This window comes from Lontra canadensis, unplaced genomic scaffold (genome assembly GCF_010015895.1).
Source record: "Lontra canadensis isolate GAN:19392208 unplaced genomic scaffold, GSC_riverotter_1.0 scaffold4, whole genome shotgun sequence".
Taxonomy (NCBI): domain Eukaryota; kingdom Metazoa; phylum Chordata; class Mammalia; order Carnivora; family Mustelidae; genus Lontra; species Lontra canadensis.
The window spans coordinates 49680752-49693038 of record NW_022630998.1 but is presented as its reverse complement, the minus strand read 5'-3'; the positions used below and the strand labels follow the sequence as shown (position 1 = coordinate 49693038).

The 12287-nt window shown below is 39.0% G+C and overlaps 1 protein-coding gene across 2 annotated transcripts in view; it reads left to right on the top strand.

Annotated features, from left to right (window-relative positions):
* Nucleotides 1-12287, top strand: part of RAB3C (RAB3C, member RAS oncogene family) — a 289717-nt gene that overhangs the window by 130101 nt on the left and 147329 nt on the right. For both annotated transcript variants that reach the window (XM_032850170.1, XM_032850167.1), the window contains exon 3: nt 1286-1404. In XM_032850170.1, coding sequence (XP_032706061.1) covers nt 1286-1404 — 119 coding nt within the window. The remainder of the gene's footprint in view (nt 1-1285; nt 1405-12287) is intronic.

The window sequence follows — 12287 nt, the reverse complement described above, 5'->3', positions numbered from 1 at the left end:
AACACGAGCCCATCCCAAGAGTGAGACCCAGGAGATATTAGTTTCATTTTGATGGTAAGGAACCTACTCTTGTGTCATCCAACACATTAGCTTCCCCTCCAAGGGCTATTAAATCTTAGGGGGAGCTAGGATGTACTCCATGTGCAAAGGAGGTATCTCTGGGAGAAGAGCAGAAAGAGGATCCAGAATAAAGTCTAAAAGAAGATATTATTTCCGTCCAAAGTGCTCAGCACCTAGAGTACTAGGAAAGAGAAATCAGAGCCGGATCTCTAGGGTAAGTGGTGAAGGGGAAATCCAAGGAGCATTGTGTCGTAAACCATAGCCCAGATCCAGTGAAGACAAAGGGGCAAGGGTCAGGTGAACAGAGGAATAATTTCTTGAGCTACACTAAACAGTATATGTGACATGTATGCAGGTGACTTTAACGATATGTCTGCCATATTCCCAGATTTCACTATTGCATGTCATCTCTTCGGTGGGCCCTGAGCCTCTGTGTTTGCAAGCTGCTATCTCCCATCGTATGCTAGCCTTGCCTCCCCAGCCTTTAGGAACAGCAGCCAGTACTCAGCATTTATCAACCACTGTTTGTATGCCAGGCTCTGCGTGAAGCGCTGCAAATACACTGTTTCACGTAGTCCTAGCAAACATGCTAGACTTTAGAGAGGTTTATTTACAGAGGTTTGGGGGCTTGTCCGTGTTCCCCGGCTATATAACAGGAGAGCAGGAACTCCAGGTCTGTTGCCTCAAATAGCCACACAAAGCAGGTATTTTTATTCTCATTTTACAGCTGAATAAAGTAAGATTAAACGGCATCCTTTTGAAAGCAGGAAGCTGTTCATAAAATTCTTCTTTTCCCCCATAGTGGCTTGTACTTAGATTACAAACACATAATGCTGGAGTTAATGAACTCTTCTGGTTTTAAACTTAACAAAAAGGTACAGATTTTCATATGTATGATCTTTTTATTTTATTAGCTACAGTTATCTGCTGCCGAACAGGAATGAACATATGTAGAACATATTTTGAGCTAGATCTTGACCAAAAAAAGAATCTTTCATAATCTCGCAGAGCTGCCATATGAAAATCATGAGGGAAAACAAGACTAAAGAGATATATAGCGATATGTTGCAAGTACAATGTAGAATCTCTATTATGACTATTTCTGGAATAATTAATCACCTCCCAAAATATGAATTGCCTTATTTTTTTAGAGTTTATAATAAAAATATATATAATTAAAATTGTATAACATAATAAGAATATTTTTTAAATTGTTATTTTTAAGGACACAGCTGGCCAGGAAAGATACAGGACTATCACCACAGCCTATTACCGTGGGGCCATGGGCTTTATTTTAATGTATGACATCACAAATGAAGAATCCTTCAATGCAGTACAAGATTGGTAAGTAAGAACAAATACTCCCATCACCAATAATAATAGCGTTTTCATTTGACTTCCTCTTCTTCCTCAAAGCAATGACCACACTGCAGTGTCATATGTGTGTTTATTGTGTGTGTGATTCCCCCTTGTGCTTCAGAAAGCAGACAAATACCAACTATGCTCAGAGTCATTGTTTAAGGATTGGTAAGAAATCCTCCTGGTGGTTTTTCTACATACTATACCTTCCAGTGCTTTGTAAACTGTCATACTTGGTTCCACGAGATTTTCAATTTTTTTTTTAATATAAATAATGAATGGTTTGGAAATGTACTGGTCTGAAATAAGGATTTGGAAACTGAAACAATTCTTAGAATGTAGCCAGGCTCATTTTCTTATGGTCTGTGACTGCTTTCACACACAACAGCAGAGGTAAGTTGTTTTAACAGAAACCATATGGCCCACAAAGCCTGATACGTTTTCTGCCTAGCTGTTGACAGTAAAAGCCTGCTGACCCCTTGTCCAGATTCATTAAATAGTTTTCCGTTTTTCTTCAAATTGAAATGTTTCAAAGGACTGAGATAAAGGCAGAGATAAAATACAAGCATGTCCTGACTCGTGGCTGCATCAGCTGTGCGAAAACCCCTCTGTCTGTGGGGAATATGACTGGCAGTGGAGAGCTTGTATGGCTTCCTTCAACCTATCCTCCCAGCACCTTGGGAGGGCGAGTGGAAGAGCTGATGGGCGTGGTTGGGGAATTCAAGCAGCAGGGCTGAGCAGAGTTGCTTTCCTGTGGCAAGAGCCAGAGTCTAGCTAGAGCTCTGTGTGGTAGGAGGAGAAAAATGGCGCTCCTGCTGCTAGTACCAGGCCTGAACAGCCATCACGTTTTAACTGCCAACAATCACAGCTCGGCTTATGTAAGGGAAGAGTAGTCATATAAAAGGGAAATAAACTGCATTCATATTTTTTTTCTGTTTTGCATCATAATATTATCCAAAGTCATTTTTTACATGTGTTATCAGCTCAATGAATGTCAGATGTTTTTAAGAACTTTAATTTGCTTTAGATTATTTCTTTTAAATCTTAATTGTTCATCTGAGAAAACACCTACCTCTCTCCTACTTACACACACAGATGCGTACACACTTACAGTATAAGAAATAATGCATTTACAGGAGCCACTCAAAAAGGAAATATATAGCTATAAACTGAAAAGGGCGAGCTTGGGACTGTATGAAAAAGTAATTATTAAAGAAGGCTTAAGTCCTCTTCTTTTTAGTAGACTGAATATTGTAAAAATGCCAGTTCTTCTCAAATTAATTCATAGATTCAAGGCAATCTCAATTAAATAACCACAGGTCTGGTACAAAATGGAATGAAACAGAGAGTCCAAACATAGCCACAAATCCATCTGGGGGTTTAGTTTATGATGAAAGTACCATTTCAGATTACTGACAGAAAGGTTTGTTCAATTAATCATGTGGTGATATCTGGTAAATTATCACACAGAGCTCAGGCATACATACTGCTTTGCAAAATGGCCATTTTAAACTCAATTCTTTCCTCTCAGGAAATGTTGACACCCAGTGCTCCCAGACAGGAGGTGTTCGTGAATCACGTTCCAAACTCCAGGGTCACAGATGCTCTGTGCACCCATAGTTCTTGCCCTGTTGTTTCAGTGAAAGTTATAGGACTACTGAGAATACTGAGAATTGAGTTTATTTAAACCAAATGGCAATATGACCAGGAACCAAGCTCTCTATACTTCTGGCTCTAGCATCATAAATGCCATGGAGAAGTTCAGCTTCTGCATGCCCTATCTCACATCTTCCCTCGCTCACCCTGGCCAGCACAGCTTCATCCCCATCAACGCTTTCTCCCTGTGCACAGACGACCTGCCCTTACCAGTTTTCCTCTGCCTCAAATTCCCTATTTGACTCTTTATCACTTTCCTTTTTTGAGTCTCTGTCCCCCCACCTTTTTTTGAGAGGTGTGTTTTCCAGATTATTTTTGTCTCTCCCTAGGACTGCTTCTCTTTCTGCTTCCAAGATTTCCCTCACCCAGCCAAGGGTAAGCATACCCCCATGATTTTTTCTATTGGGCTCATTTTTCCTTTCCTTGGCTATCCTATCCTCTCTCACACATCATTTATCACGTACACCAGATAGCTCCCAAGTTTACATTCCTGGCTCCAGTCTGTGTTTGAAACTGCAGTGTTGCATTTCCAGGTGCCCAAAATAGTTCTTCACCTGGATATCCTGCTGGTGCCTCAGAATCAATTATCTCTGCATAAAATTGCTCGCCTTCCTGACATCATTATTTCTTCTCCTTGACACCACAACACTCTGTCACCCTGGGTCCACCCTGAATCCAATTCTAACCTCCCGCCATCCCAATCAGAAACTTGATCTTGCGTATTAATTGTTTCTGAATATCTTTTGATTCTGCTCCTGCCTCTCCATTCCTGCTATGACCGTCATTGCCCCTTTTCTTCTTCTTGTTTGCTTCTCCCCTCATAGTAGCCTTCTAACTGATCTTTCTCCCTTGTCTCAAAACACCCTATCCCACTGCTGCTGTAAGTCTTCCAAAAGATCATAATCCTAAACCCCTCCCCCAAAGCCATGACTTACCATCACTACTGAATTAGTTAAAACTTCTTTAGCCTGACTTTCAGAATACCACATCATAGAACCACTATACTTTTATTCTTCTCACTAACATAGAGGCAACCTGATCCAGTCATGGTTTCTAGAGCCCAGCCTTAACTCCTAAACTTTGTGGGGTTTTGCTTTGATATCACCCCCTGCTTTGCCTATCTTCTTCAGAGCTTACCCCTTCCATTTCCCAGCACATCTAGGTCTGTCAAAAACCAACGGAATCAATCCTTACGCACTCTTTTTTTCCCCCATCCTCAGTCCTATGATCATTATCATCAGGGGGTTTTTATTCACTCCACAAACATCTATTGAGCACCCCCTCTTTGACAATCTGCCAAACATTGCATTTATGCCAGCATTTACCAGTTTAGGGATCCACCCTCTTCCCATTTTCTGATATAGAAATCTGAGCAGTATTTTTGATTTCCCTCTTTTACACATCATATCTCATTGACTACCAAGCCCAGTAATTTTGACTTTCTGAGTGCCTCTCAAATCTATTCTTACCCTTTATTGCCACTGTCTTCATCTGGACTGTCATTGGCTATCTTGTCTTTTTACTTTTAGGTCCAACCCGCTCCATATCCTATATCATACTGCCATCAGAGCTAGTAAACTTTAACATGTCTTTTTTTTTTTTTAAGAGATTTATTTATTTATTTTGGAAAGACAGAGAGAGACAGAGAACATGCGAGTGGAGGGGAGGGACAGAGAAAGGGGGAGAGAATCTCAAGCACACTCCCTGTTGAACATGGAGCCTTACATGGGGCTCAATCCCATGACCCTGAGCTCATAACCTAAGCCAAAACCAAGAGTCAGATGTTCAACTGACTGAGCCACCCAGGAAGCCCTGAATGTTAACATGTCTTAAAAATAAATCTTCAGTAATAAATCTGGCCATATGTATTTTTAAAACCCACATGTGTCACTAACATCATCTCCTACCACTGTCCCCCACTGGTCCTGTACGTCAGCCAAACAGCTTTGTTCAATTTACAGATGTTTGATACCTCTAATACCTCTGTGCTTCTGCTTAGAAACCTTCTCTGTTATCTTTCCAACTCTTATTCACTTTTTAAGGACAGCTCAAATATCAACTCTTGTCTACAACTTTTGAAGATACTACTACCTCCCTTCCTACCCATCCCAATTTTCAATCCTAGTGGACACTGCTAGTCAGACCCTTATGTCTGCATGCATGCTACCTTAGCACTTTCTACAGACTGCATACAGAACCTAGTAGACCCTGCTGTTATTTGATTACATCTTTTTTTCTGTATCAGACTGTGAGTTTATTAATCTTGTTTCTCTAGTACTGAATACAATACAATCCTATACTTTTTTTTCTGAATTTTTATTGTAAAATATTTGTACCAAAATTTACAACCGTAATCATTTTTTTTCAATATACAGTTAGTGGTATTAAATGCATTTTTAGTGTTGTCACAACCTTCATTACCATCCATCTCCAAAACCCTTCATCTTGTAAAACTGAGATTCTATATTTTTTAAATAATACTTCCCCTTCTTTCCTCTCCTCAGCCTCTAACAACCACCATTCTGCTTTCTATCTCTATGAATTTGACTATTCTGTGGTCAGATGAGGTACTTACCTCATATAAGTTGCATCATAAATTAATCTCTTACTGTACAATGTCTATTTTGGATGGATGATCTAAGGAACTATAGAGGTTCTTATCTGTTGTTGATAGCCCAACAGAAAATGTAAAATTACTTCAGACTGACATAGTCCGGATTTAAGGGTTCTATTCTTCCTAACAGAAGATTTAATATTGTTATGCCCATTGCTGCTATGGCAGTCATTATTTTCAACTTTGTGTTGTTCTGAAGTATATAATTTTCTTAAGTTCTTAATAGATTGCAAATTATTTGCAGAGCAAAAATGTGTTCCCTACTTAACATAGGTAACATCACAAAACAGATATTTTAAAAGTTATTCTCACCTGAAGAAACTGAGTCAAAAAGCTTGGAAAATGTTTAAGAAATAAAAACAGAGGGGCGCCTGGGTGGCTCAGTGGTTAAGCCTCTGCCTTCGGCTCAGGTCATGATCTCAGGGTCCTGGGATCAAGTCCCTCATTGGGCTCTCCGCTCACCAGGGAACCTGCTTCCCTCTCTCTCTGCTTGCCTCTCTGCCTACTTGTGATCTCTCTATCAAATAAATAAAATCCGGAAAAAAAAATAAAAACAGAATTGCATAGTAAGAAAAAAAAAATGTTTAGGAAAAAAATAAAATCCAGTTCAGCATTTCCTACTTGTTTTATATATATGACATTAGTAAGTAGTACTCGAGAAAGGAGGAAGCTTCATACTGTAGTGAATTTCTATAGTAGGAAATAAAGCCTTCTCAAAAAAAAACAAGCAAAAAGCGATATAGTCTCTAAATTACTAGTCTCCAGGTGCTGATCTTTAGGTGGCCAAAAAGAAAAAAGCCTAGGAAAACATATATAGCAAAAAATAAGAAATTAATTGAGACTGATTTACACCTAACATTTCAAATACTCTGACGAAGTGCACTTCAATTGCACCAAAAGGAAAGAAAATGATTTTTGGCTGTGATCTCAGTAAAATTCTTAAACCAACTATAGGGACATTCAGATTAAGTGTTAAATTTCTTAGAATTTCATTACACATAAATTCTAATGTCTTAAGAAGCCAGATGTAGAGATTTAGAGAGAATAGCAAGAAGCTAGCAGGTCATGTTGAGGAAATGGTGGCTATCCTTTTTTTGAAAACACATTAGACTGTGGTTTCAATTTTCCAGTGAAATTTTACTTGGGGAATTAAAAATATCCTCCTTCATTTGGTCAAATTCCACAATTCTATAAAATTAATATAAAATGAAGCTCACTGTAAGCTTACTTATAAATTTATCCAGAGTCTACAAATATTCAAAAAGAATGTGAGGAAAGAAACACCAAAGATACATACAATATGCTTAATAAAATAGGATTAGAGAGTGACTCCCAAGAATCAGGAGCAAATAATTGTTTTAGCCCTCATGCCCTAGAAATGGGGTGGAAAAAACTTATATGCTAATTCTTGATTGTGAAGTGTAAGGTCTCAGGGCAGCAATAGTGAGGAGTCCACATTCCATGTATATGGATGACTCACTGTAGTAGCAGTAAGGAAGTTTCTGTGTAGGAGGCAAGAAACTGTGGCATTGGCCTGAGGTAACCTGCTTTGGGTGATGCCTTTGTCATATTGGATAAGAGAGGTGGTAGTTGAGCAGAGCCCTTACAGAGTGTTTCGTGAGAGCCATATGGCAAGTGCGCAAAAGCCACCTCAGATGGATGAAGCAAGAAGATCTGAGGGGCCACATAAAAGGTGTCAGAGAGAATTTAAAAGCTTATGGAAATCCAAAGGATAAAATGGAATGAAATTTAATTCTGAGACTCTTGGAAATCAAGGTGAAAATCAAGGCTAGGGGGAAAAGTAAATGGTATATTCAGTATATTCTATAGCTCTCATTATAGGAAGAGGAGAAAATACCACACCAATCCCCCAGGGTGAAGATAGTTTTCTTTGAATTAAATTCTGATGGAAATGTCTTTTATTGGGGGCACATTGGTTTATGTCAACAATGGCTTTTACAACTAGTACTGAAAAGACCTCAGGAGACACCTTTCTTACGGTGTCCTCAGAACCCAGGAGGCAAACATTAGAGCATCTTCAATGAAGGCCCACATGAGAAGCTAGGCAAATACTGTATTCTGAATACATTAACTTTTTTTGGTCTTTAGCTATCTAAGAATTGAATGGTAACCACTCAAGGGAATGCTTGGATTCCATGCTACCTAGTCTATATTCCCTAAATATTATTTTTCTATTCTATACATTAGGTGGAAGAAAGTGTGAGGTTATACACTCTGAAGAAGGCCTCAGATGCTAATATTGCATCCAGTATTTTGTAATACAAATACTGACCTTGTATTAAAATTATTAACAAGTCTAGTTTTTGAACTTTTTTCAGTCTCTTAAACTTCTCATACCTCTGGCTTTCTCTTCCTCAGGGCCTTTGCACATGCTCTGCTTTCTATAATAAACCACATTCCTCCAACCCAAGATCAAGACAGTTTCTTCTCATCCTTCAGATCTCAGGTTGTCCATCATTTTCTCTGATATTTTTTCAAATACCATATTATTTTAGTTGCTTCTATAGTATACTCTCAAACACTATCACCCATGTATCTTATAACATATTTTAAGTGTTCATTTAGTGCTCTGTTTTCCTGCTGAATTCCAAGTTTCTTGAAAAAAAAGGACTATGCTTGTTTTCTTCACCTTTGTATCCCATTGTCTACTCTAGGGAATGGCACCAAGTGGCCACTTAAGAAATATTTATTGAATGAGTGAGTGAAACTTGCATGGAAAATGTGCATCTTCTGAAGCTATCAGAATTGATTGGAATGTTTTGTAAAAAGATGTGGGAAAGTAAGGTGGCTGTAAACATTCATATTAGGAACTCCAACGAGGCTTACAACATTCTTCGGATTTGTCCACATGGTGAAATTATGTGTAAATCATGGTCAGTGAGTAGAATTTGCCAGATCCCCATTTGCTTAAACCTGTAGTTTGTTAGGGAGCAAACTGTGTGCAGTTGTAAAGCCAAGGTTAGGAATTTAGTGGCTCCATTAGATGAGAAAAGAGAAGTTACCTCTTATTTAAAAAATAATAATAATAATAATAATAATAATAATAGTGTTCCGGCTTTGACTTCTCCTATAGGCTTTGGTTTAAGAAACAAATTAAATAAATGGTTAGAGAGACAAGTCCCAAATAGACTTAAATAGTTCTAGAAACACAAAATCACCACTGAAAATGTCACTGCCTTTGAAATGTTTCTCAGATGAGTGGTGGCCAGAGAGTTCCCTAGGTCTCAGTTGGAGCATGACTCCAGGTGTACGGAATGTGGATCCCTTGTCCAGGCTTTTCCTAAACATCCAACACCAAGACTCAACTGTCTATGCCTACTGCGGTGCCTTTCAACTTGACTTGAATCTTCCCTTTCCTTTATTTAAATGCATTTCTGTTCTAAGTATGGCATGGCCACAGGCTGCTGTATTCCTATAGGAGAATGTCGCTGACTTCTCTTCCCCCACCTTATTTATTTACATTTGGCTTTTTTATGACACAACGAGGAACTCTAAATATAAGTTTGTTTTTATGTTTTTTGTGGGTTTTTTTTTTTTTTGAGGCAGGAAATCTGGTGAGCAGATTGATATTTTTTAAAAACCACCAGACGGAGGATGAAAGTCTAACACCATCTTCCCACCAGTTTTAAATAATTCATTTCTATGACGTTCAGGGTACCATTGCAGATGTGTTAGAACAGGAATGAAACTTCACCTTCAAATATTCTTTTCCTCTGCAATCTTTTGTTATCCAAAAATGTCTAATGGTCTTAAATGAAGGTGACATCGTATTCAATATGAAAGAACTTTTAACTGGTAATAACAACTAAGATAAGATGAATAATTGCTAAGCCTTTGTTTATGGCTTCCTAACCTTGTTCCAGGGTCCTATCAACTGCAAAGTTGGTTCTGTCACAGCTCAGAGTGAGCAGTGGTAGGATTAGAATGTAGATGTGTGATGCCAAGGTCACCCCCACCCCACACTGGGCATCAAGGGTCTTTCTTCTCCTCTCTCTCTCTCTCTCTCTCTCTCATTTCTCACTTCTCACTCTTTCTTTGTTGTTGTGACCAGCCTTAAACCATTTTCCTCTATGGATAACCCAACTTACCCTCAAGCTTCTATTTAAAGGATAGATAGCTCCTAATCCACAACTCCTTCCAACAAACCTGAAATAAACAAACACCCTGTCCCTTAACTGTCTTTTGCATCTCCTTTTTGGTTTACCAGGGTGAAAACATCGGGGTTAATCTTAACTCCTTATTTTCTGACACCCTACATCCACTACTTCAAAAAATACTATTGTATCTTGGCTCTAATCTCAAAGTACAGTCCACTCTTGTTGTTCAAAGTTGTTATACTCCATGAAGTCACCAAAAATGTTCAGTTGGTGAATACTGAATTGTTGTTCCATAGCGAAAGTAGAGAGTCCATTTCCTGTGGGCCTCTGGTCACATTTTTGCCAGCGAATCAATATGTGCTTGGTTTTAGGTGTGTTTCTACTTAAAGACACTTTAATGTATTTTGTTGATTCGTGAACATTGAAGTCATGGCCAACAGCAGGAAGCTCATGCCTAAATGAAGTGTGTCTGACACACGTATTCCTGCACGGCCATACTTCAGTCTTTTTGCACTTTGGGAACACCAGACAACACCGGGGCTTTATGCTTAGAGGTCATTTTAAAGAGCACAATCACCAACAAAAAAAATGGCACTAAGCATATTGCGAAAAAAAAAAAAAAGGTGAAAACTATGGCACTATTTACAGAAGAAGACTGAAACAAGGCAGAGCATGGTCTTTTTCACTCTCTGCTGGGAATATATGCTTCAGACCACTCTGATTTTTCATCACTTTGCTTATGTCTGCAAATGTCTGTGAGAAAGCTGTGAGTATTTATTTGGGGATTACAAATAAATTTTAGCAAGTAGGCAAATTTGCAAATACGGAATCCATGAATAATGAGAACCAATTTCATATCCAAAATCCCATCACTGCCCACCATTTCTACTGTGTTTTAGTTTGCTCCGGCTGCCGTAGCAAGGTCCACGACTTTGGTAGCTAAATAAGAGAAATTTATTGTCTCACAGTTCTGGGGCTCTAAGTCCCAGATCAGATTATTGGTGGGGCTGGTTCCTGAGAACACAAGAATAGATCTGTTTCAGACCTTTCTTCTAGCTTCTAGTAGCCTCAGGCATACCATGGCTTATAGATGGCTGTCTGCTTCCTGTGTTTTCATATCATCTTTCCTTTGTATATGTCTCCCTCTGTGACCAACTTTATCCTTTTTTTTTCCCCGTAAGATTTTTATTTATTTGAGAAAGAGAGAGATCGAACAAGAGAGAGCAAGAGAGCACAAGCAGGGAGTGTGGCAGAGGGAGAGGGAGAAGCAGGCTCCCATTGAACAGGGAGCCCATCTCAGGCTCGAGCCCAGGACCCTGGGATCATGACCTGAGCCGAAGACAGACACTTAACCGACAAAGCCATGCAGGTGCCCCCAAAATTATCCTTTCTATAAAGATACAATAATATTAGATCTGGACCCGCCTTAAAGACCTTATCTTAACTTGATCATCTGTAAATGCCTAATTCTAATACGGCCACATTCACAGGTACTTAGGATTAGAGCTTCAGTATTTCTGGAGGAATACAATTCAACCCATAACATACTGATATCACCTTGATCGTGCTACCATCCTGTCCTGTCTGGATTGTTGCTATGGCCTTACCGGTCATCCTGCTTCTACCACTGTCCCTGCCCCCAGAATCTTCCCAACACAGAGAGGGAGCTTTTCAAACTGTAAATCAGGTCATGTCGCTTTTTTTTACCCAGACTTTTACAGCATTATACCCCTCCTGGAATAAAGCTCAAGTTCTTACAAGAGGCTACGAGATCCTGTGCAACTGACTCACCACCTCTCTGATCTCACCTTCTCCTATTCTTCCTCTCTCGCACCCTGGCCTAGCCACAACAGCCTCTTTGCTATTCCTTGAACATACCAGACATGCTGCTTCTTCCTCAGGGCATTGGACCTCCTTTGCTCGCTGCTTAGAAGTTTCTTTCCCAGATATCCTTATGGGTCTCCCCTCACCTGATGGTCTTCACTATAATGTCACCTTCTGAACAAGACCTTTTATATAGCCCACCCTATTTCATATTGCAACCCTTTTTTATTTTATAACTTACTTATTTATCACATCTGTCTCTACAATAAGAATGTTAGCTTCAGAACAGTAATTTCTGTCCTTTTTATGCAGTATTATGTCTTACGTATCCGGGACAGTCCCTACCACATAGTAGGTATTCAACACATATTTGCTGAGCAAATGAATAGATGAATAACAGAGACAGAAGTATACGGGACTGGATTTTCTTCATTTTCTGTCTTTATAGTCCACACAGTTCATAGCATATATCAGTTATGTCCAACAAAATATTGGTGGCGAGGGCCAGGTAGTATCAGGTCATTATGATGAAAATAATCAATACTTTCAATTCAAACATAGTAATAAGGAGGTAATGCCTATTTTATTAAAATTTTGTCTGTATTATAAAATTCCCTAGCTTCTCAATAGAATGGAGGGGATTTATGGGTAGAATT